General features: G+C 44.2%; 1 protein-coding gene across 1 annotated transcript in view; it reads right to left on the reverse strand.

The window, feature by feature from the left end:
- The window catches only part of LOC130131967 (contactin-associated protein-like 2), a 285,127-nt gene that overhangs the window by 90,279 nt on the left and 168,866 nt on the right, over positions 1–25,982 (reverse strand). Inside the window, exon 14 of the mRNA XM_056301695.1 lies at positions 15,204–15,288. Within this exon, the coding sequence (XP_056157670.1) occupies positions 15,204–15,288 (85 nt within the window). The remainder of the gene's footprint in view (positions 1–15,203; positions 15,289–25,982) is intronic.

A 25,982-nucleotide genomic window follows, 5' to 3' on the forward strand; every position in this document is an offset into this window, starting at 1 on the left:
AAATGGCAGGATGTGACAAATGTGAAATTATCGGAGCGTTGTTAAGATAACGAGTGGTTTACAGTTAAAGTTCGAAATTGAAAGTGAATGTGTGCGTCAGTAAACATTTCGCCTGCAGTGAAATGACCGAGTGACTGATGTGTCTGTGTGTCTGAATTATCAGATTAAAAAGAGTGAAAACCCATGCACGCCCGGAAGTACCTCTTTGTCCAAGTGTGCAACAAATATTGGAGGCATCGCTGGGATGATTAACGTCACGTAGTGTGAGAAGGACGCGCACCAGATCGCCTTTGATTGACAGCGGGCACGCGCAGCGTCGGGAGCGCGGCTACATCATGGATCTGGAGGAGTTGGCAGAGACTTTGTCCGAAAGACTATAGCTTTTACAACGGGACCAGCTCAAAGAGGTGTGTGCTGAGGCAAAAATCCCGAGTGGAGTTGTCATGACAAGGCGAGCGTTAATCAGACTAATTACAGAATCTATGGACAGTGTAATGGATGATGAAGAACAGGATGTTGCAACACATCATCTAAGGAAAATGTTGAATCGGGTGAACCAGATGATAGGAAATACTGGAGATATTGATGACGATAATACAGAGGGCACAGCACAAACCAGCCAGAAATCAGCTGAAAAGATGAGTTTAACTGACAAATACTCACAGCTCCAGCTAAGCAGTCAAGTCGTACAGGATGAAGTGAGGCAGCTGAGTGAAAGACTGAACAATGCACTGAACAAGTCAAGCTTCAGCTCCACAAAATGTAATGCTGACAGCTGTGAACCGGCCTCCAGAAGTGACAATAAGGAGAGATTTCAAGATCTGTGGTCAGATTGGGGAGAAGGGACAAAAGGTCAAACTCTCATATACAAACCTGATGCATCAGATAGACAGGCCTGACAAGAGGACACAGTGAGGCTGAAGTCATGGAAGCTGTGATCAAGTCAGTCATTCCAGGTTTGAGTCTTCGTGACATGCTTGAGATAAAAAGTGATCTGACCCTCCCCCAGTTGAAGGCCATATCAAAGTGACATTTCAAAGAGGACAGTTCAACAGATCTGTATCACAGGCTAATAAATATAACACAAGACAGCCGTGAGTCACCTCAAAACTTCCTCTTTAGAGCCATGAGTTAAAAGAGAGACTGCTGCTTGCTTCAAGAGATGTTAGGTCAAATGAACAGTACAGTCCCGAGCTCATCCGAAGAAATTCTTCAGGTCAGTGGGTACTGGGCTGTTAAGTGGCCATATCAAGTTTCAGATGAAGCCCTATCTCGATGATCATAAAGTGACAGATGACATACTCATAGACAGAATGAATGAAGCAGCTAGTGTTGAATCAGCGCGACAATACAAGCAAAGGAAAAACACAAGCAGCAAAGTCACAAAAGTAAACGAAATACAGACAGAGATGTAGACCAGTCGGCAGGACCAGGGTGCAGATGAGACCAGAGTGGGGGTTCAAGAACAGTCAGCTGAAGTTGTGAAGCCAAAGAGTCGTAAGGCCCGGCTGTCGCTAGTTCAAGAGACTCAGAACTTTATGAAACGGTCAGGCTGCTAAGAGAAGAAATGGCTGAAATAAGGAAAAGCATTATAAACCCCCAAGGGCCCACCCACCAAGTGAGAATGACTGTCAAGAGAGGATGTAGAGCATGTCAGGAGGAGGGAACAGGTGACCAGTGTGAACACTGCTTTAAGTGTGGACAAGCAGGGCACTTCTCCAGGGGCTGTAGAGGACGAAAGAGGCTGAAAAGAGATGGAAACTCGCTGCTCGTAGTGTTCCAGGGTTCGCTGTCGGCCAAGCCGTGTAATCATCTCCTTCTCCTGGTAGTGGTGGACCCTGGCAATGAGTGTACGAGGCCTGGCCCCCTCGGCGGGCTTTGGCTGTTGAATGCGGTGTGCACGGTCGATGATGAGTGGTTGTGAATGTGTGTCTCACTGAGCAGTTTGGGGATAAGAGCACTTATAAACTCTGTCGGTTTTCCAGTCTCTTCTCCTTCTGGAATGCCAACAATTTTAATATTATTGCGGCGAGAGTGGCCTTCTAGGCTGTTGGTTTTGGCTCGCAGGCGAATGTTTTCTGCCTGCAGCTTGCGGATGGCTTCCTCCATAGCAGTCAGACGGGACTCATGGTCTGAAGCCGTCTCGTCCATGGAATCCATTCGGGCTGCTAGAGTATTGTGTGAGAACTGAGGAGAAATGAATTTTGTTTCGAACTGATCAAACCGGTCGTTAATGGTTTTCAGAATAACATCTGACATCTCTTTCAACATTGCACCCCTTGATAGGGAGCAACCGCCATTATCCGCTCCACGTGTATCAGCCATGTCATGCTTGATGATTGTTCGGTTTTAGAAATTTTCGGCATTTTCAAGCTTTTTATGCAAGTCCAGGTCACACAAAGATGGGCAAACAAGTTGTATTGGGTTTCGAGAGCAAACTTGACGAATAAAATAAAATACAAATGGAGAGGAGCTCCCAAAAGCACATCTCACTCCATCCGCTGTGCACTAGCGCACCCCACCCCCCGAACCCAGGGTAACGTCTAAGCAACTAAAGGCTTCTCTCACACTGGCTAATGTTAATGTTCATGAGTCGACCATCAGGAGAACACTGAACAACAATGGTGTGCATGGCAGGGTTGCAAAGAGAAAGCCACTGCTCTCCAAAAATAACATTACTGCCCATCTGCAGTTTGTTAAAGATCGCGTGGACAAGCCAGAAGGCTATTGAAGAAAAAAAATTGTGGACGGATGAGACCAAAATAGAACGGTTTGGTTTAAATGAGAAGCATTATGTTTGGAGAAAGGAAACCACTGCATTCCAGCATAAGAACCTTATTCCAGCCGTGAAACATGGTGGTGGTAGTATCATGGTTTGGGCCTGTTTTGCTGCATCTGGGCCAGGACGGCATGCCATCATTGATGGAACAATGAGTTCTGAATTATACCAGCGAATTCTTAAGGAAAATGTCAGGACATCTGTCCGTGTACTGAATCTGAAGAGAATGTGGGTCATGCAGCAAGACAATGACCCTAATCACACAAAAGTCATTCTACCAAAGAATGGTTAAAGTCAATGTTTTGGAATGGCCAAGTCAAAGTCCTGAACTTAATCCAATCGAAATGTTGTGGAAGGACCTGAAGCAAGCAGTTCATGTGAGGAAACCCACCAAATATCCTAGAGTTGAAGCTGTTTTGTACGGAGGAATGGGCTAAAATTCCTCCAAGCCGATGTGCAGGACTGATCAACAGTTACCAGAAACGCTTAGTTGCAGTTATTGCTGCACAACGGAGGGGGGGGGGGGGTTTCACACCAGATACTGAAAGCAAAGGTTCACATACTTTTGCCACTCACAGATATGTAATATTGGATAATTTTCCTCAATAAATAAATGACCAAGTATCATATTTTTGTCTCATTTGTTTAATTGGGTTCTCTTTATCTACTTTTAGGACTTGTTTGAAAATCTGATGATGTTTTAGGTCATATTTATGCAGAAATATAGAAAATTCTAAAGGGTTCACAAACTCAAGCACCACTGTACATCAGCAATAACCTGAAGTGGAAAATTAACACTGACGTGCTCAGTGTTAATTTTCCACTCAACAATGAGTTTATAAAAGCTCAACAATGACTTTATTTTCTTAGGCAGCTTAAACAATACCAGATCAAACATCAACTTCTCATTTTGTTTTTACTCAGCCATTATCGAGTCCATGATAACATCCTCTGTTACAGTATTTCAGTATGGTACAGCGAGACGGACAGTCAAACATGGAAAAAAAAACTGCAGCGGATTGTCAACAAGGGATCGAAAATCATAGGAAACCCACATAAATCAGTTGAATCTCTACATACTAACCGAACTCCTTGGTCCCCAAAGAGGGCAAGCTAATCCTGCTTGGAGATTTCAATGCCAGGGTGGGATGAAGCAACAATCTATGGAGAGGCACAATAGGGAAGGAAGGAGTTGGCAACATGAACTCCAACGGCATATTACTTCTACCAAAATTCTCAGAACACAGCCTGGTCATCACCAACACACTTTTCCACCAAACTAATAAACTCCAAACATCCTGGATGCATCCTGGCTCTAAGCTCTGGCGCCTCATCGATTGCATAGTCATCTGCGCCAAAGACCGCCATGATGTGCTCAATACCAGAGCAGTGACCAGTTCGGATGAATGCTGGACAGACCACCACCTCATCCGCTCCACCATGTCCATCAGTCTCACGTGGAAAAGAAGGGTGCAAAAAAGGCAGTGCCGGCCAAAGCTCAACATCGAACGGCTGGGTGACACCACCTTTCGAGAACAGCTCCAGGCTACTCTCAGCACTGCTCTGCCAAAGCAATACCCAGAAGATATTGATACACACTGGGACCTGCTTAAGTCTATCACCATGAACTCCTGCAAAAGAACCCTTGGCTACAAAACCCAGAAACATCAAGACTGGTACGACGAGAATGACAACGAAATCCAACAGCTCATTGACATCAAGCGGCAAACTTTCATTACCTGGCAAAATGACATCAACTGCAAGGCTAAAAGAGTAGCCCATGCCAAAGCAAAGGCAGCTTTGGCATGGGCCAAAGCAGTATGTCAGCCACATTACTCAATGGCAGTGGAGATGAAACGGAACCCTTCACGGTTCACACTGGAGTCAAGCAGGGCTTTGTCATTGCTCCTACCCTGTTCTCCATTTTCATTTCTGCTATCCTCCATCTTACAGGTAAAACCTGCCACAAGGAGTCAGAATCATTTACAGAACCAACAGACGGACAACTCAGGACAACCGAAGGACCTTCTCCAATGCTGTGCATTAGAGAATTCTTTACAACGGCAACATCCACAGCCAAAGCACGGGATGAAGTTGGACAGAAATTAAAATCATGTAAGACCGTGCTGCCAAATTGCAAATGATATTCACCCGGGGACTTGTCGTAAGTATATAATGTCATCTGATTCACCAAGGCTGTCCACTAATATAACTATGTTAGCTTTGAAACAGCGCTTTTCTTCCTTGTCTGTCACTCACTCTTTGAAACACACTCTGTTGCACAATGGTACCTTCAAACATGCACACTGAAAAGTATCAACCAGTGCCATTCTTAAATGTGCTACACGGCACATAATTCTTGATCGGTTCTAAACCGCCCAAGCTGAGAGCGCCTCACTCATGACATGACCCTCTAGAATGGAAATCAAATCTCACTTCAAGAAGACTTCGCCCAAAAACAACACAAAGCTCAGTAACCAGAGTGCCATACAATCATACAGATGATGGTGATTTGCCTGAGCAAACTTACTCCCTGCACATAATCGTTCGCAGCTAGCACAACCTAAGCATAACACATCAAATGACATACCTTACTTTAAAATTAGGTAAAAAGAGGGTGCCTGGGTGTATTAGAAGTATTACAGCTGCAGCAGTTTGTCAAGATGGTTGCGTTTTCGTGCAAAGCTTGCTCGTACATGTTGTAATGGCAGGACTGACTCTGAATAGAAAAAGACAATTTTCTCTGTCAATGTGATTTGCACCTAAGGGCTTCAACTTTTACTGGACAACATAGACCATCTTTACTTCCTGGATGTGCAGATTATGAGCGGTGAACTCTTCCTTTACAGAGAGACCGTGAGACTGAGAGGCCATCAGAAGCACATGCGCCGAGATGCGTGAGGGAGCTGATATGCTGAAGCACGGGGACGACCACGGATGTGTAGACTCGCTAGCCCTTGGCTAACAGGTCAGACCCTTTAGTCGACTGGTTAACATAGTTGCCCGTGGTGCGGGAGACTCGGGTTTGCGTCCCGGCTGCAGCGGTTCCCGGCTGCCCCGAATTCGCTACTATATTGTAACGTGCATGGATAAGTAGACACGCTGGCCGCTGGCTGGCGGGTCTGACCCCTTTAGTCTAGCGGTTAGCATGTCTCCTGCGGTGCGGGTGATACAGGTTCGCTTCCCGGCCGCGGCACTTCCTGTGGTTGCGTTGTCCCCCGAATTCGCTACATTGGTGTCAGAAGTGGGATGGGGCGACCGTAAGGCCATTGGAAGCGTAGGCGCCCTGAGGCGTGAAGGAACTGAGATGCTTAAGCGCGAGGACGCGCTTCCCGAAGGAGGGGGTAGTGTAACGTGCATGGATAAGTAGACACGCTGGCCACTGACTGGTGGGTCTGACCCTTTAGTCTAGTGGTTAGCGATGTCTCCTGCGGTGCGGGCGATACAGGTTCGCTTCCCGGCTGCGGCAGTTCTTGTGGTTGCGTTGTCCCCCGAATTCGCTACAATATATATATATATATATTAAAAGAAACACTCAACGGTAGGGAAAGTGCTCAACAAATAAGGAGCAAAATAATCCAGTGACTCCAATAAAACCATTCAGTCGCTTTACTTTACGGCATGAAACAGGCTTGTTCTGTCTCATAAATAATTTACTTGACTCATTGGATTTTTTATATATATGCGTATGCGTGCGCGTGGGTGTTTTTAATCGTATATCACAAGGGAATCCCTTGGCAAAAGCAAGGTAGCGGTAAATTTGACGTGACCATGGGCAACTAGGGCGGGGCAGAGACTTGTGAGCTAGTGGTCTTGTACTTGTTGTCCCAACTACAGGTCCTGGACATCAACGTGGGGCTATATAGAGACGACGGGCTGGCAGTCTGCAACAAACCGGCAAGAGAAGTCGAGAGAATAAAAAAAAATAAAATGTGCAGTATATTCACAAACAATGAACTAAGAATTTCAGTTGAGGCGAACAAAAACCAGATTGACTTCCTGGACACCTCATTAGACCTTAGAAATGGTACATACGACTTCCGGTAAGATGGCGACTTGAATAGCAGCACAACTTTCTGCCTCTCGCAAGTTGGCTAAAATAAATCCTCTAAAACACTAAACTCGACGCAAAAAAAGGAGAAATGAGAAGAGGAGGTAATTCGAATAAAGGTAGCCGTACAATCCAAAAGGGTAACGCACCAGATACACAGGGAGCGAAGAAACAGTCGGAGCAAGGTAATAGCAAACACGAGGTAGAAGAAGCTACAATGGCGGCGGCCACAGCTGAGACATTGCGTGCCGGATTAGCAGCTATCGCTAAAGAGATACAAGAATTCAAACAAGAGCTACGAGGTGACTTTGCCAGACTCAAAGATGAGGTGAAAAGGGAAGTGAAGGAAGAGATTGCTTGCTTCCGAGAAGAGATGACACAGACGTTTGCAGAGAGCAACGGCGAAATACAGGCGCAGAAAGCGCACATGAGTGAAGCCCAGAAGCGCATAGCCGAGCTAGAGGAATGGCAGGCGGACTCGACAGAACTGCTGATGGACATGTCGACCCAAACGCGCCAGATGCAAGAAAAAATAATGGACCTGGAAGGGAGGTCAAGGAGGAACAATATTCGAATCTTTGGTGTGCTAGAGGAGACGGAGGGAGGCTCCATTACCCAGTACGTGGAACAACTCTTGAATACTCAACTTGACTTAGAAGAAGGGACCAATCTCCAGATACAAAGAGCTCACAGAGCCCTCGCTCAAAAACCCCCTCCGACAGCTCCCCCCAGGTCAATAGTGGTGAACTTTCAACAGTTTGATATAAAAGAAATGATTCTCAAGAAAGCATGGAAAAAGAATAAGATAGAGATAGGGGACAAACGTATTTACTTTGATCACGATTACGCAGCTGAAGTGGTCCGGAAAAGAAAATCATATTTGGGCATTAAGAAAGTGCTCAAGGGTAAAGGAATTCGTTTCCAGACACCCCTCGCCAAAATAAGGATCCACTGGAACAACGGAACAAAGACATACGACAATGCCAGGGAAGCTGCGATGGACATGAAGACGAGAGGCTGCGACATCGAGATACCAGACGATGACACGGCAACCATGGCCACAGAGCAGGTGGAGGCGACTGGGACGCGAGCAGGGTGGCAACGAGTCCAAGGCGCGAAAGGAAGACGTGAAGCTGCACAGCGAGCGAAAGAGAAGCTCCAGGCCTATCAGAGAAAGTAGGATTGGTATCGTTCTGACTGAGTTGAGCTCCATTACAAAAGGCTTTTTCATCATATGCCACGGAGAGAGGTAGGCTATACGGTTGCCAAACGTTGGACATACCTAGACAAGGCTGTAGGCTTATCCCATGTGATGGGCAAAATGTCAAGTCTAGAGTGGGGCCCTTTCTGAAAAGGATTTCCCCTTCACCTACCAACGGGGACTCGGGGTGGTTAGGCCCCTTTAGTTGGAAGTTATTTTTGTTGTTGATTAATGTGTTTTATATTTGTAGTTTTTTTGTCTGGAGCTCTGTGGGAATATATGGAAAAAGAGTATCAAGATGTCTAGATGGTTCACACTACTAAAATAATGTCGCTGAATGTTAATGGTCTAAATATGTTAAAGAAGAGGGAAAAGGTTATGATTAAGCTAGAAAAGGAGGATGTACAAATCATATTCCTCCAAGAGACCCATTTAACACAGATAGAGCATGGGAAACTTAAGAAATATGGGTACAGACATTCATATTATAGCTCCTACAAGGAAGGGCGCAGGAGAGGTGTTGCAATTTTAATATCAAACAAAACTCAATTCGATTATGATAGGGAGATTGGAGACAAGGAGGGGAGATATATTATAGTGAAGGGGAGGTTAGAGAACAAACCAGTGACATTGGTAAATGTATACGCCCCTCCTGAAAGTGATAAAAGATTTTTTAAATCTTTGTTTGATGAAATAGCAAACGAGTCAGAGGGGGTCTTAATTTGTGGGGGAGATTTGAATGTCGTTTTGAATCACAAAATGGATACGACCAGTATCAAAAGGACTAAAACACAGGTCACTCGATTTGTAAATATATCACTGGAAGTGATGGGGATGGATGATGTGTGGAGACAATTACACCCTCAGGAAAAAGACTATACACATTACTCAGCTGTACATAAAGTTCATTCAAGGATAGACTATTTCCTTATGAGCAAAGACGATATTTACAGAGTAAAGGAGTGTGGGATTGGAGGGGCGGATATCTCAGATCACAATCCAGTATATTTAGAAATTAATTGAATTGTAGAAAGCGAAATACGGTTTGGAGGTTTAATGTGGGTCTACTGAATAGTGAGCAGAGTAAGATTATGTTAAAGGCGGATATTCGGACATATCTAGAAGAAAACAGCAATGGGGAAGTAGACCCAACGATATTTTGGGATGCCATGAAGGCGGTCATCAGGGGAAAGTTAATAGCGCATTCAGCATTGATCAAAAAGGCAAAATCAATTATATCCAGAAAGAATACGGACAGGTCAAGAGAAATGGAGAGGGAATACCAGACTGCGGGAAATCCCGTGGTGTTGGAGCAAATCAAATCGGCTAAGTCAGACATTAATAAAGAACTGTTAGATGAAGTTGAGAAAAAAAGCTTGTTTCTCAAACAAAGATATTATGAAACAGGCCCGCGCGCAACTAAACTGTTGGCAAAATGTATTCGCAAACAGCAAGCAGTTGGCCATATACATAAGATCAGAGACCCCCATTCAAATGAGTTAACGAATATACCAGAAAGCATAGAGGACATATTTTTGGGATATTATAAAGAGTTATATTCACAACCCACACCTGCATCCGAAGCGGAAATTAATACCTTTTTGAATTCATTAGATTTACCCTCAATTGGACGGCTCCAAAATGACGAATTAACAGCTGACATCAAGATGGAAGAGGTGATAGATGCAATAAATTCTTTGAAAAACAATAGAAGCCCGGGCAGCGATGGATACCCTGCAGAATGGTACAAAGTGTTTAGGGAAGAGCTGGCACCGATACTTCTGAGATCCTTCAATTGGACACTTCACAATAATAAGATACCACCATCATGGTCAGAGGCAATAATCACAGTCATTCCAAAACCGGGAAAGGATAAAGAATATTGTGGGAGATACAGACCTACACTACCGTTCAAAAGTTTGGGATCACCCAAACAATTTCGTGTTTTCCATGAAAAGTCACACTTATTCACCACCATATGTTGTGAAATGAATAGAAAATAGAGTCAAGACATTGACAAGGTTAGAAATAATGATTTGTATTTGAAATAAGATTTTTTTTACATCAAACTTTGCTTTCGTCAAAGAATCCTCCATTTGCAGCAATTACAGCATTGCAGACCTTTGGCATTCTAGCTGTTAATTTGTTGAGGTAATCTGGAGAAATTGCACCCCACGCTTCCAGAAGCAGCTCCCACAAGTTGGATTGGTTGGATGGGCACTTCTTTGAGCAGATTGAGTTTCTGGAGCATCACATTTGTGGGGTCAATTAAACGCTCAAAATGGCCAGAAAAAGAGAACTTTCATCTGAAACTCGACAGTCTATTCTTGTTCTTAGAAATGAAGGCTATTCCATGCGAGAAATTGCTAAGAAATTGAAGATTTCCTACACCGGTGTGTACTACTCCCTTCAGAGGACAGCACAAACAGGCTCTAACCAGAGTAGAAAAAGAAGTGGGAGGCCGCGTTGCACAACTGAGCAAGAAGATAAGTACATTAGAGTCTCTAGTTTGAGAAACAGACGCCTCACAGGTCCCCAACTGGCATCTTCATTAAATAGTACCTGTTAGAGCCTGTTTGTGCTGTCCTCTGAAGGGAGTAGTACACACCGGTGTAGGAAATCTTCAATTTCTTAGCAATTTCTCGCATGGAATAGCCTTCATTTCTAAGAACAAGAATAGACTGTCGAGTTTCAGATGAAAGTTCTCTTTTTCTGGCCATTTTGAGCGTTTAATTGACCCCACAAATGTGATGCTCCAGAAACTCAATCTGCTCAAAGAAGTGCCCATCCAACCAATCCAACTTGTGGGAGCTGCTTCTGGAAGCGTGGGGTGCAATTTCTCCAGATTACCTCAACAAATTAACAGCTAGAATGCCAAAGGTCTGCAATGCTGTAATTGCTGCAAATGGAGGATTCTTTGACGAAAGCAAAGTTTGATGTAAAAAAAATCTTATTTCAAATACAAATCATTATTTCTAACCTTGTCAATGTCTTGACTCTATTTTCTATTCATTTCACAACATATGGTGGTGAATAAATGTGACTTTTCATGGAAAACACAAAATTGTTTGGGTGATCCCAAACTTTTGAACGGTAGTGTATTTCATTATTAAATGTAGATTATAAAATATATACGACAATTATCTCCAAAAGGTTAAACTCATTCATAGGTGATTTGATAGATGAAGATCAAACAGGATTCATGAGAGAAAGACAAACGCATGATAATATCAGAAGGACATTGCATATTGTTGATCAAGCGAGTAAGAGACAACAAGCTACACTATTAGTAAGTTTAGATGCAGAAAAAGCATTCGATCGGGTGTCTTAGAATTTTTTGTATGCAGTATTGGAACGACTAGGGTTCAGCAATAAGTCAATACAGTGTATTAAAACATTATATCAACAACCTAATGCTCGGATTAAAATAAACGGGAGTTTAACGAACAAGTTCATTTTGCAGAGGTCGACAAGACAAGGATGCTGTTTGTCTCCGACACTGTTCGCGTTATTCATTGAGCCTTTAGCGGAGGCCATTCGCCAAAATGAAGGAATGAGTGGAGTGACAGTGAATGGCACTGTCCACAAGGTGGGGCTATTTGCTGATGATGTCATAGCCTATCTTGAGCAACCACATACATCACTCCCTCAACTAATGAAGCTACTAGAACTATATGGTCATTTATCTGGATATAAAATTAACATCTCAAAAACACAGGTGCTAGTTCTCAATTATACTCCAACCACAGAATTCAAGGGAAAATTTGACTTTAATTGGAATCTAAACAAAATCAAATATTTGGGAATTTACATTACCAAGGAATTGTCTAAATTACATAAAGCAAATTACGGCAAGATCAACGATGTGATGCAAAAGGATATTGATAGATGGTCCACTCTGCCACTTGACTTCAGCTCAAGAATTGAGACAGTTAGAATGAATATTCTACCAAGGCTTCTTTACCTATTCCAATCGTTGCCTGTAGAGGTGACTCAAGCTCAATTTGATAGGTGGGATAGGACAATATCTAGATTTATTTAGGGAGGGAAGAAGCCCAGAGTAAGGTATGAAACTCTCCAACTCTCAAAGGAAAAGGGAGGTATGGGTTTACCAAATCTAAAAGAATATTTCAAAGCTGCCCAGCTGAGATATGCTGTTGACTGGTGTAGGCAAGATTACATGGCCAAGTGGAAAGACATGGAAAGGGAATATGGTGGGTACCCTATCCAGAATATTTTAGGGGATAAAGAAGTATACAAGAAACAAAAACCCACATGGATTCAGTCACATTATTTACACTGGAGTTATGGTTTAAATTGATTAAAATCAACAAATTACAAGATGAGATACAGTTATTGAGATGGGTAGCATATGATAGAGACTTTACTCCAGCGAGGCATGACACAGTTTTTAAACTGTGGTTTAACTGGGGAATCACAGCATGGTGCACTCTAGAGGAAAAAGGGGAGATGGAGAGTTTTCAGGGTATGAAAGACAAGTTTGATTTGGAAAATCATGACTTCTTTAGATATTTACATTTAAGGGATTATTACAACAAACGTATCAGGAGAGGACCCTCCATGGAGGTGAACAGTGTGATTCAAATTATAATCAACGCATATAAAGGGAGAAAATCTAGGACGATATCTGTACTATATCAAGCTCTCACAACTAATAAACACTCAACTACATATATAAAAGAAAAATGGGAATTAGAATTTGGCACAGAAATTACAGAGGAGGACTGGCAGAATATGTGGAAAGTTCATCAATCCTCCACTAGTTCACGGATATGGAGGGAATTCTCCTGGAAAAATCTGATACGTTTTTTTATTACACCAAAAATCAAAAATAGATACTCCAGCACCAAACTGTCATGCTGGAGGAAATGTGGAACAGAGGATGTAGACCACTCGCATATATTTTGGAAATGTAATAAGCTAGCGATGTTTTGGGAGATGGTTCATGATGTAATACAAAAGGTACTTGGATATGACTTCCCTAAGAGCTATATGACCCTCTATTTCTGTAATTTTAAAAACGACGATATAGGGTCAAGTGATAGATGTTTGGTTAAGATACTGCTGATTGCGGCTAAGAAGGCAATCACAAGAAAATGGTGCCAGGTGGACGCCCCCACACAAGGACAATGGATGGAAATAGTGGAAGACATTCATACAATGGAAAAACTGACTCATCGATTTGAGACTTACAGTACCTCGGATGGAAGACCAGTGGAAGAAATGGACATGGTTTAAGGAGCAAACACGCGACAACATAATTCATGACAACACTTAAGACTGGAAAGTTAGACCCACAGGAAGCTCATGTAGTTCATTTTTTTGTGTGTTTTTTTGTTTGTTTGTTTTGAGTTGCCCTGTTGGGCTTGTGTGCAAGTAAATGTAGATAATTCAATGTTTACTTCTGAATACGGATGCCATGTTTGTATTGACCTAAAAACTTAAATAAAAACTAAAGTGATAAAAAAAGAAATGGTACATACAGGCCATACATGAAGCCCAACAATATACTGCAATACATCCATAGAGAAAGCAGCCATCCACCCTCCATCTGGAAAAATACCCCAGTTAGCATAAACAAGAGACTCTCATGTTTATCATCCAGCGAAGCCATCTTTAACGAACCCCCCACCCACACCCACACACACACAGGAAGCCTTACAAACATGTGGATATGATTTCAGACTTAAGTACAATCCACCATCAATTAGCGACAGCCAGCAAAAAAAAAAAAAAGAACGGAGCAGAAGGTGTCACCTGGTGTAATTCTCCTACAGCGACACCGTGTGGCCTCTATTATTGGAAAACGGTTTTTCAAGCTTTTGGATGAGTGCTTTACCCCAGACCATCAGCTAAGAAAAATATTCAACAAGAACACAGTCAAAATGAGCTACAGCTGCATGCCAGATGTTCAGCAAGTTATTTCATCCCACAACATACGCATCATAACCAACACACACACACCCTCACCACAACCAAACACCTCCAACTGCAACTGCCGTGCTAAGGCATCGTGTCCTCATGAAGGAAAATGCCAGACAGAGGGAGTCATCTACCAGGCATCGGTGACGAGAGAAGACAACTGCAAAGTGGACACTTACGTTGGACAAACAGAGGACCTTTTAAACATAGGTTTAATACCCATGTGAATAGCGTCAGGAATGAGCATGTAAGAAATGCAGCGGCCTTAAACTGCCATATTTGGTCATTGGTGGACAAAAACATTAGTTACTCTGTCTCATGGAAAATCCTTACGAAGAGCAATGCATATTCAACTAAAAACAAAAGATGTAACCTGTGCTTGGTAGATAAGTATTTTATTATTTACAAGCTTGATATGTCCACCTTGAAATGAACTGGCCACCAGCTGTAGACAGAGAACAAAAAAAAAAACAACTGCTTTTTAATTACAAATAAACCAGTCTTTATTATCCCCCCACATCAGATGGTACACATGTGATATTTATTAGATGTTATATTTTTACATGTTAACTGTCTGCTCTTCCAACTGTGCCCCAACACCACCCACCATATGACCTACGTAAAGTAACCCATTTGACGTTATCTAGTTATATTTTAAATGTGTGCGTTTTCAACAGTGCCCTGGCCGTTTAAACCCTTGTTTTTTCAAAACAAGCCCCAACCCCTCCCCCATTCGTTGTAATTTTTTCTATCTTCTCATTGGTTGCTGTCCACCGTAGATAGGGGCATGATGCGGGCCAATGTAATATTTATTGACTGTGTTTCTTCTTTGTTGTTTAACCACATTGGCAGGCGATGAGTGCATGACGCATGAAACAAGCTTGTACTGCTATATCTTAAAAGTTTTTTTCATACATCTATCCATCTATCTATCTATCTATCTATCTATCTATCTATCTATCTATCTATCTAGCCATACATACATACATACATACATAGTATATATAAACCCCAACTTTTTTGGACCTTTCAGGTCATCTATGCAGTGTGTTTTGTACATATTTTTACAGTTATTAATTTACTGCAGAAAGATCAAGCATGACGATTTTGAAAGTGAATCCTGATTTTAGTACCTCAGGTACTGGCTTGGTAAGCATAAATCTGGACTCTCCCTGCTAAAACACCAGGATGAATCAACAGATGACAAGCTCAGATAATGGTTATCTTACCTGGAGTGTTGAGCAGACGAGACATGCGGCATGTGAAGGCAATATTTTGTTCACAGTGCTCAGCATTGTTGGTAATCGCTAACACCTGGGAAATAACAGACAATTAAGTGAAGTTAAAGAAAGAATGAAAAAAATATATAAGTCCATTTGTATAATGTTAGCCCAGCAGCCTACAGGTTATCTACAGGAATGGGCTACAACAGTTAAGTGTGAATCTGGTAGGTTACATCTTTCCTGTGGACCCGTTTTAACGCAGCCGCTGTCCACTTTGGCTATTCTTTCATTGATAAAATGAGTAATGTGCCAAACAGCTGATTTTGTAAAATTCTGTTATCTCGTTTAAAAGCTGTGGTGGCTTTTTGACTGGCACAAATCACACAAATTCCAATTTTCATGCAAATGCACTGTGCGAGATTTGAGTCTTGCACTGGTCAAGTGGAATATTCATGAGGCGCAGTCATGTTTTTTTTGTTTTTTTTAATTTTGCATGAGCCGCACTTCTTATCGCTGCCAGCTGGTAGCCCCTGGAGGGGATTATGCGTTTGGTCGCGTGTGTGTGTGTGTGTGTGTGTGTGTGTGTGTGTGTGTGTGTGTGTGTGGCTATTCCCGCAAACTACTGGACATAAATCATTTTGTGCAGTTATGATGACTGTATGATGAAGACCCTCTCATGGTTCCATCCATCGATCCATTATCTGAACTGCTTATTCTTCTCTCAGGGTTGCGGGGATGCTGGAGCCTATCCCAGCAGTCATTGGGCAGCAGGCAGAGAGACAACCTGGAAAGGCCGCCAGGCCTGCGGTGATTAAAAACCTTTGAAAAAGTTTGTCCTCATTATCACTGCCCCCTCTCTTCATTCACCAACCCTGTTTTCCATCACTGCCCCTGTTGAATTCAAACTCCTAAATATACTGAGCCTGAAACTGGTCCACTCCAAGGATCCAGTCCCCTGGCACAAGCAGAGCAATATGGTGTACGCTGTCAAGTGCTGGGAGGATTGCTGTGACTTGTACATCGGATTAACCAAACAGATGCTGGCCAAGAGGATGGCCCAACACAAAAGAGCTAACATGTCAGTCCAGGACTTTGCAGTCTACACCCATCTACAGGGCAGTGGCCACTCCTTCATAGATGAGGATATGCACATCCTTGATGGGGAGGAACGCTGGTTTGAATGGGGAGTCAAAGAGGCCATCTATGCGAAGAGGGAACAACCATTACAATAAATAAAGTGTATTTATTATCAGTGAACCAAAGGGGTGGGGTGGGGGGCGGTGTATGTCTCATCTCATCATCAGCTGCTTCTCTGCGGTCGAGTTACAGTGGTAGAAAGCTAAGTAGGGCACTCCAGACGTCCCTCTTCCCGGCAATGCCCTCCAGCAACTCCTGGGAGCTCCCAAGGCGTTCCCAAGCCAGATTTAACATGTAGTCCCTCCAGCGAGTTCTGGGTCTACCCTGGGGTCCCCTCCCAGTTGGACATGCTCAGAAAAACTCCAAAGGAGGGTGCCCAGGAGGCATCCTAATCAGATGCCTGAACCACATTAACTGGCTCCTTTCGAGCAGCGGCTCTACTCCGAGCTCACCCCAGATGTCTCAGCTCCTGACCCTAAGGCTGAGCCCAGAAACCCTATGAAGGAAACTGAATTCAGCCACTTGTATTCGCGATCTCACACTTTCAGTCACTACCCAAAGCTCATGACCATAGGTGAGGGTTGGAATGAAGATTGACTGGTAAATTGAGAACTTAGCCTTCCGGCTCAGCTCCCTCTTCATTACAACGGTCAGGTACATTGTCCGCATTACTGCTGATGCTGCACCAACCCGCATGTCAATCTCCCTCTCCATTCTACCCTCACTCGTGAACAAGACCCCGAGATACTTGAACTCATTCATTTGAGGACTTATCCCCAAACCGGAGGGAGCAAACCACCATTTTATGGTAGAGAACAATGGCCTCAGACTTGCAGGTGCTGATTCTCATCCTGGCCATTACACACTCAGCTGCAAACCGCCTCAGTGCGTGCTGGAGTTCACGTGCTGATGAAGCCAGCAAAACCACATCATCTGCGAAGAGCAGAGATGCAATTCTGAGGTTCCCAAACGCACACATTCCTCACCTTGGATGCGCCTTGAGATCCTGTCCATGAATATCAAAAACAGAATCAGAGACAAGGGTCAACCTTGGCAGACACCCACCAAAAACGTGTTTGGCTTTGTGCCGAGAATGCGGACACAGCTCTCACTTTGGTTATACAAGTACCGAATAGCATGTAATGGCCCCATTACCTCATACTCCCGCAGTACCCCCCACAGTGTGCCCAGGGGTACGCGGTCATAAGCCTTCTCCAAGTCCACAAAACTCATGAAGACTGGTTGGTCAAACTCCCATATCTCCCTCAGCACTCCCGCAAGGGTAAAGAGTTGGTTCCACAGCCAGGACAGTGTCAGCATTATTCCTCCTGGATCCGAGGTTTGACAATCGGTCGGAGCCTCTTTTCCAGCACCATAGAGTAGACTTTCGCAGGGAGGCTGAGCAGTGTGATGACCCGATAATTGGAGCACACCCTTCGGGATTGTATATGATTTTCAGATATCCCAGAGATGAGGCGCTATGAAAAGGGGTTAAAATATTTCTAAGGCTAAAATAAGGGGGTGGGGTGGGTGAATGAAGATTTAAGTTTACTACCTGACATCAACTCTTTTCAAAGGAAGTAGATGTGATTAGAGCCTACTTTAGATGACGCTTCAGAACAGAGATTGTCCAGTTCAGCTAGTGACCAAGTTATGGTCCGTGAAGGCCTACTACCGACTCCAGTGTGAGGGTTGCCCCCACAGAGAAGCCGAGATTATCATGCAACGGCGTCATCTGCGGCAGGTCCTTTGTTGATTTCTCGCTACGTGATGTGTGTAGTGTTCCCTGGGTAGGAACTGGGGCTGTCCTTGGTAAAAGTCAGACGCTGGAAGTCGATGAAGTCTCTGCTGATTCTTGGGCAAACTGCCTGCATTCTTTGACAGTCAAACATTAGTAGGCAATTGGATCTTTGCTGCATTGGTCCATCTGGCCACCAGTAGATTCTCAGTCGGCTAGTAATCTACTACACTGAATTTAATTGACCCAATTCAGTTGAAATAATCTGAAATTGACTTCACTGGCCAGACAATAAAACTTCCAAAAACCATCAGAAGCAAGGCTTTCCTTGTGATATAAAAATTATCACAGCTTGGCTTACTCAGTTACAAAAAGATACAAGACTGAGATTAATTTCAAAAATAAAATTAGTACAGAAAATCAGGAAACAATAAAAACTTAAAAGGGGAAATTACTCAAGTACAAAAAGAAAAAATGTTTGGAAGAAGACTTTTGAAGCACACAAGAAAAGTTCAAGTCTTAAGATTTGTAAGCACTGTGAAAAAAAGAGTCAAGGGATTTAAACAATATGCACTCTAACTGAAGAAGAAACGTGTGAACATGTGTGGACTTTGCAAAAGAACAACATGTGAACCTTGAAGAAGAAAGAACAAAGGCTGACTCGCCTCTATATGTATACCTGCATTTCAGGGTTGGGGTCCAGATCTGCCTCTTCACTGGCATTAATTCCTTGATTTTAGGTGAGAGGATTATTTAATTCAGACTATACACACAAATATCATAAGCCCAGTTAAAAAATTCTGGTTTTCACACCACTTCCTCAAATTTAATAGTGATAAAACTGAGGTCCTCCTTGTAGGCACTTAATCCACTTTGGCCAAATCTGATAAGTTTTTCTCTGACTACTGACAATACTATAATTCCTCCATCACCTCAGGTTAAGAGACTGGGTGTCATCTTGGACAGCACATTATCTTCTTAAGCTCACATCAACAATGTTACTTGGCCTGCATACTTCCACCTATGCAATATTAATCGTCTTCACCCGTCACTTCCACCTAAAAGCACCGCCGTAATCATTCACACCCTGGTTACATCCTGTATTGACTACTGTAATTCTATCCTCTTTGGTCTTCCCCTCAAGTGTCTTCATAAACTTCAGTTGGTCCAGATTTCAGCTGCCTCTATCATTACCAGAACTCCTTCCATAGATCATATCACTCTTGTTCTTCCGCAACTCCATCGGCCCCCTTTTAAATACCGTATTGACTTCAAGATCCTGCTCCTCCTCACCTTTAAGGCCCTTAATAACCTAGCTGTTGTGGGTCGGAAAGGAACCAGTGCAGGGGTCCGGCAGGGTCAAGCCCGTAGGCACGTTTATTTATATTCAGGGAAGGGAAATGCGGGATGTGTATGGTGCAACTAGAGTCCTGGATGTGGGGTGTGTAAAAGACTGTGTGTTTGTGTGCAGGGCGAGTGTGGTGCGCGTGTGCAGGTATGTAAATGACTGGAGGGTGTTTGTGCGTGTTGGTGAAGCGCAAGTCCAGGAGTAGGGGTTCTGTGGGAGGCAGCGTGGGAGCACAAGGGAGGGGTCTGAGGAACACAAGGGACGCGAGGTAGACGGAGCCTGAGAAGCACCGGCACTGGGAGTTCGTACTAGATGGCACAATCTGGCAACGATTGCACGTCAGCGTCCTCTCTTATAGCTGGCTGCAGATTGGCTTCAGGTGCGCTGATCACCGATGAGCCTCTGGTGCGTAGCTGCAATCTCAACGAGCGCGCTGATTGAACCCTGCCGGTAGACTCAGGCGGAGACGCACCTTGCATCTGGACCACAACACTAGCTCCTTCATATCTTTCTGAACTCCTTCATATCCACACGCCCTCCTGTACTCTCAGATCCTCTTCTGCTCTCCTACTCACTACACCATCGGCCCGCTTGACTACCATGGTGACTAGAGCCTTCAGTCATTCTGCCCCCCATCTATGGAACTCTCTCCCTCAAGACATTCACAACATTGACTCTTTCAACCTTCAAATCTCATCTCAAAATGTACCTTTTCAAACTGACATATTCAGTCTCATGCACGCTTCATTGAGTTTTGTGCAGATGTTGATTTTATACTTATCTGTTGTGTTAACTTTTTATTGTCTACCCTGCCTTGTTTTGATTTTATGCTGTCTGATACAGTGCTGTTTTTTTTATTATTTTTCTTTTTACTGTGTTCTGTAAGGTGTCCTTGAGTGTTTTGAAAGGCACCCACAAATAAAATGTATTATTATTATACAAATGTCCTTTAACTTCATGCCATAATACAACATAATAAGCAGGTGGGTCCATTCCTTGGGCCTAGGGTTAGAATGAGGTAGAAGTCTATTTGATGGATAGTGCCTTGCCTAGGATATGAGATGTTCCAAATAGTGCGATCTCCTGTAGTTCTTGTATTTTGATGGCAGGCAGTTTCTAGGTGGATGGAGAAATTCACCCAATGGATCGTTGGGTGAATTTCTCCATCCTTTTTTTTTTTTACAAGTCCCAGCGCTCATATCACTGCTGGTGTTGTTGTGGTTTTCATTCCCCACATTCGCTCAGTCTCGATTTCAAGGTCTTTATATTTGGACAGTTTTTCCGTTACTTTTACTGAGGTGCTCCTTTCAGTCAGGATGGACATGTCGATGAGCAGGCAGCTTTTTTATTTTTTGTTCTTGATGATGTCTGGTCTGTTGACCTTTATCTCACGATCTGTCTGTACTGGCATGTTCCATAAGATCGTGATGTGGTCTTTTACTGTTACTGTTTGGGGTCGTGCCATGTTTCTTTTGTGTTGATGTTGAATTCTTTGCAAGATGTTCCAATGCAGGTATGTGGCAGCCTTGTTGTGTCTTTGTAGGTATTCAGTTTTGGCCAGCTCGGGGCACCCTGCCACGACATGGTCAATAGTTTCCTGAAATTGACCACATATCCTGCATGCTGGGTCTGTGCCATCTTTGAGGATTTTGCTCTGGTAGTAATTGGTCTTGATGGCCTGGTCTTGGGCAGCGATGATAAAGCCCTCTGTTTCGGAGTTCAGCCCAGCAGTTTTGAGCCATTAGTTGGTCAGATGTTGGTCTACATCTTTCTTACATTCTCTTTTTGGGTATTGCCTGTGTATTTGTTTCCCTTCCCATTTTTGTTTCATTTGTTCTTGGGCGTGACGCTTTGTTTTTTGTTTGACTTTTCGGGCGTGGATGGGTGGAGCTTCATTTTCAGGTTGTGGTGTTTCAGGGAGCTTGAGCTCTCTTCTGAATATTGCGGCTTGGTTAGCTATGGAGTACTTTTTGTTTTGTTTTTCATGCTCTCTAGCAGTCATGAGAATGGAGTCATTTTTGATGTTAAGATAAGTATCTAGGCCTGTTGTTGTTTTGTAGGCAGTTTCCAGTTGGATTAGGCCCCTGCCTACCTCGTTTCTGGGGAGGTACAATCTATCCACATCTGATTTTGGGTGGTGCATCCTCTCTAAGGTGAGTATTTTTCTTGTTTTTCTATCTAGTTTCCTGATCTCTTCTAGTTTCCAGTCGACGATGTTGAAGCTGTAAGTTACGACAGGTGTAGCCAGAGTGTTGATGGCTTCCATTCAGTTGAGATGCATTGAGTTGAGATTTTGTTACCATTCGTATTCTTTGGTAGTACTCCTTTCTGATCTTTTCTTTCATTTTGACATGTTGTATCCCGTCAACTTCATTCACTCCCAGGTATTTGTATGTGCCTTCTTGTTCTAGATCTTGGATGGTGGTGTCTAGGTCAATGTGGATGATTTCGGTGTTGGTAAGTTCTCCTTTTTTGAATGTAGCTTTGGCACATTTGTCTAGTCCGAAGTCCATTTTGATGTCGTCACTGAAGCCTTTTATGATGGTCAAAAGGCCAGTTTGTTCTTGGTCATTCTTGGCAAAGGTTTTCAGGTCATCAATGTAAACTAGATGGTTAACAGTGCACGAACCTGTAGTATAACCATAGCTGGTGTTGTTCAGGAGGGAGGATAGTTGAGTAAGAGCTGTGCAAAAGAGGAGATGAGAAAGAGAGTAGCCTTGAAATATGCCGCTATTGATGTTGATCTGCCTTGAATGTAGCGTCCCGTCTGTGTATTTTAGAACAAGGGTTGTTTTCCACTGATCCATATTTGCTGTTAGGAACTGGATAAGGATTGGTGATATTTTGTAGATGCCAAGACATTTTAGTACCCAGTCATGGGGTACAGAGTCGAACGCCTTCTTATAGTCTATCCAGGCTGTTGTCAGATTTTTCTTCCTCATTTATACTTCCTTAATAATGGCCTTGTTTATTAAAAGCTGGTCTTTGCAGCCATAGCTCCCTTTTTGACACCCTTTTTGTTCTATGGGAAGTACGTTGTTTTCTTCCAGGTGTTTGTAAACTCTCCCGGTGATGATGGATGTTAAAGATCTTGTAGGTTGTAGGTAGATCGGTGATGGGATGGTAGTTTTTTATTGGTTTGGATGTTCTCTGTTTCCATTCAGCGTTTTTGCTGTAATGCTTCTGTTTTTCCCAGATGTTGCTCCAGAAGTTATCTACCTTATCAATGTTAGGGGGTTCTTTAACCTCAACGGACCTTTTCCCTAGATCTCTACAGAAATTTTTTGCATTTTCTTTGTAAGATTTGTTCTGGTGGAAGAACTTTTTTCTCTTAACGAACATTTTCCCTCTTTGGGCTTTTGCTTATAGTCGTTTCAATTGTTCAATGGCTGTGAGTATTTGCTTTCTGTTTAAGGTTGTATTTCCTGCTTAGTGCTCTTTTTCGTTTTTCTTTGACTGGTTTCTCGTTTTTAATCTCAATTAGTGTAGATATGTCTCCCCTAATTTTGTTTATTTTACGTTCAATTTTCTTTTTCCATTTTGGTTGGTTATCTTTTCTTGGTCTGTTCTTCCTCTTTTGTTTGATGCCCAGTGATGGCAGAGTTGCATAGACAAGGTGGTTAATGTCTGTGAGGGACAGCGCTTCTGGGAGTTGGTCTTTTGGCTTTGTTTGCTGTTTCTATGGCTGATTTTCAGTGCTGATCACTTTTTATCTTTGGAGTTGGTGGTCTCTGGCCTATTGGGGTTTCTTTGGCTATTTCGTATTTTCTAAGGTTGCTTTCTCTCATTGCACTCACTTTCTCGTCTTGTTCAGCTTTGTTCGGTGGTTTTTGGTCACCTGGCTTATCATTTCTCTCATTTTCATGATTCTTATCTTCATTTTGCTCCTCTGGATCTGCGTTTGTATCCCTCTCATGAAGTTTTAAATTCTCATCTCTCTGCTTTACTCCTGCTTGGATGGCCTGCAGCTCCATTTCGGTTAGTTTTTTCTTATTGACGATATCACAGCGGACATTTGCAAGTTCGTTGGTGTCTAGATTCAGCCTGTTTTGGGGTTATTGGCGTGCCAGATGTCATAGGTGCCTTGAATTACAGATGTTTTTGGTTTGAAGGATGCAGTGTAGAAGGCTTCCATGACTTCTTTTTACTCTTCCCTAGACCCTTTCTGTCGACTGGCTTTAGTTGGATTTTGAGATGGCGCAACATGAGGGCCTCTTTGAGGAATGTCTGTTAGGGCTTAGGCGAACGTGCGGACTCAAGGAGGCAGTGCAGTGGTGAAGACTGAACCAGACTTTTATGGAGGTGAGGTGGGTAATTGCACATGAGGATCAGGTGTGCCTTGCTGCACTCAGCCATGCCTCCATGTCGCAGCCCATCCTGCAGGTACTCAGAGAGAGGAGGGGGAAACACTCAGACCATAACAGTACCCCCCCCCCTAATGGACGCCTCCTGGCGTCCTACCAGGCTCGTCTGGGAATCCGTTATAAAAATCAGTCAAAAGATCAGGATCCAGAATCAGGGAGCGTGAGATCCAAGAGCACTCCTCGGGGCCGTATCCCTCCCAGTCTACCAGATATTGATAGCTGTGGCCCCGCCTGCGGAGATCCAGGATGCAGTTGACAGTGAAGGCCGGGTGGCCATCGATGAGACGGGGGAGAGGAGGGGGATCGGCCGGAGGGGTTCAGAGGACTGTTGGTAACTGGTTTCAAGAGGGAAACATGGAAGACGGGGTGTACCTTGAGTGCTGCGGGGAGCCTCAGTTTGATGGCACTGGGGTTCACGATGCGCTCCACGGTGTAAGGGCCAATGTACTTAGGAGCCATCTTTCGAGACTCCGTCTGGAGGGGGAGGTCTCGAGAGGCAAGCCAGACCTGTTGGCCCACCTTGTACTCCGGGGCAGGGGTTCGGTGTCGGTCAGCGATCCGTTGGTTCCGGGCAGCGGTTCTGAGTAGAGCAGACCGGGCTTCACGCCACACTCGATGAGCTCGGCGGAAGTGGGCCTGGACTGATGGGACTGCCACCTCCGTTTCCTGGCTGGGGAATAGTGGAGGTTGGAAGCCATTAGTGACCATGAATGGAAACATAACGGTTGCGGAGCTGATCAGGGAGTTGTGGGAATACTCCACCCATGGCAGGTGTATGGACCAGGAGGCTGGAAGACGTGATGCCACGCACCGCAGGGAGGACTCCAGGCTCTGATTGGCTCGCTCTGTCTGGCCGTTAGATTGTGGATGGTTGCCAGACAATGTTAGTTTGATGGACTGGGTTTTCTGGGTGACATTCTCAATAATTTTTCCGTCAATGGCCAATACCTTCTTGGGGGTGTCCAGGTCGTAAACTGGGAGCTTGTAGTACTTAACAAAGTCAACATCTATGAAGTTGTCATCAGCTCCAGAGTCAAGTAACACCTGGACTGGGAGTGTCTGAGGAGGGCAGTATATCATACCTTTCACTTGGACTCGGTTATGGGAGGAGGTTGAGGAGGTTCGGCTCACCAGCGTCCTCCCACCTGCTGATGAGCCTGGCCTTTTTGGTTGTTCCGGACACTGGTCGAGGGAGTGTCCCTTTCTACCACAGTAGATGCAGAGGTGGCTCCTGAGTCGTCGCCATCTTTCCTCAGGTGTCAGCTTGGCCCGTCCCAGCTGCATGGGTTCCTCTGCTGCCAGAGGACTTGGAGGGTTGGCACACGAGTCCAGAGGGCCAAGTGAAGGGGTGTGGGCAGATGAGGGGAATTCAAACAGGTTGGGTAGCATGTAGGTGACGGAAGGTGATCTCTGTCCCAGGGCTCTTTCCCTATGCCTTTCCCTCATCCTGTTATCTAGTCGGATGGCTAATCTTATCAAGTCCTCTAGGTTAGTGGGTTCATCTCTAGAGGCCAACTCATCTTTTAACTCTTCTGCTAAGCCTTTGAGAAAAATAGCCTGTAGCGCGGTGTCATTCCAGCCGCTTTCTGCGACTAAAATGCGAAATTCGGTGGCGTATTGTGAGGCTGGCTGTGATCCTTGCTTTGGCGTTAGCATTCATGTTGTGGCCTCTGCCTTTAACTGGGTGGTCAAAAACCTTCCTCATTTCCTGAGTGAAGGTGTTATAGTCTGAACAGATACTGGGTGAGTGAGTGGATACGGCTAGAGACCAAGCTGCAGCTTGGTCAGACAGGAGGCTCATAATAAATGCAGTTCTTGACTGATCAGTTGAATAGGTGGCTGGTTGCTGACTAAAAACTAACGAACACTGGTGGAGAAACTGGGCACATGTCCCTAGGTTACCTGAATACCTCGCAGGAATGGGAATGTAGGGCTCCCAGGGTGTCGGGGTAGGTGCCGGTCCAGGTGTGGGTGGTGGTGGGGAATTGGTGGCTGCGGAGACGGTGGAGACTTGGCTGGCGACGGTATCCAATCTGCTGGTGAGCTGTGTCACACCGGTGGTTAATCGCTGCAGATTGTCCACGATTTGTCGAAGGGTGGAATCATGCTGACCCACCACTGCGCCCTGGGTCTCCAGGGCTCTTCTCAGGTGTTCTGTCTCTGCTGGGTCCATCTTGGCCAGATAATTCTGTTAGGGC

The sequence above is a fragment of the Lampris incognitus genome, unplaced genomic scaffold (assembly GCF_029633865.1).
Source record: "Lampris incognitus isolate fLamInc1 unplaced genomic scaffold, fLamInc1.hap2 H_2, whole genome shotgun sequence".
Taxonomy (NCBI): domain Eukaryota; kingdom Metazoa; phylum Chordata; class Actinopteri; order Lampriformes; family Lampridae; genus Lampris; species Lampris incognitus.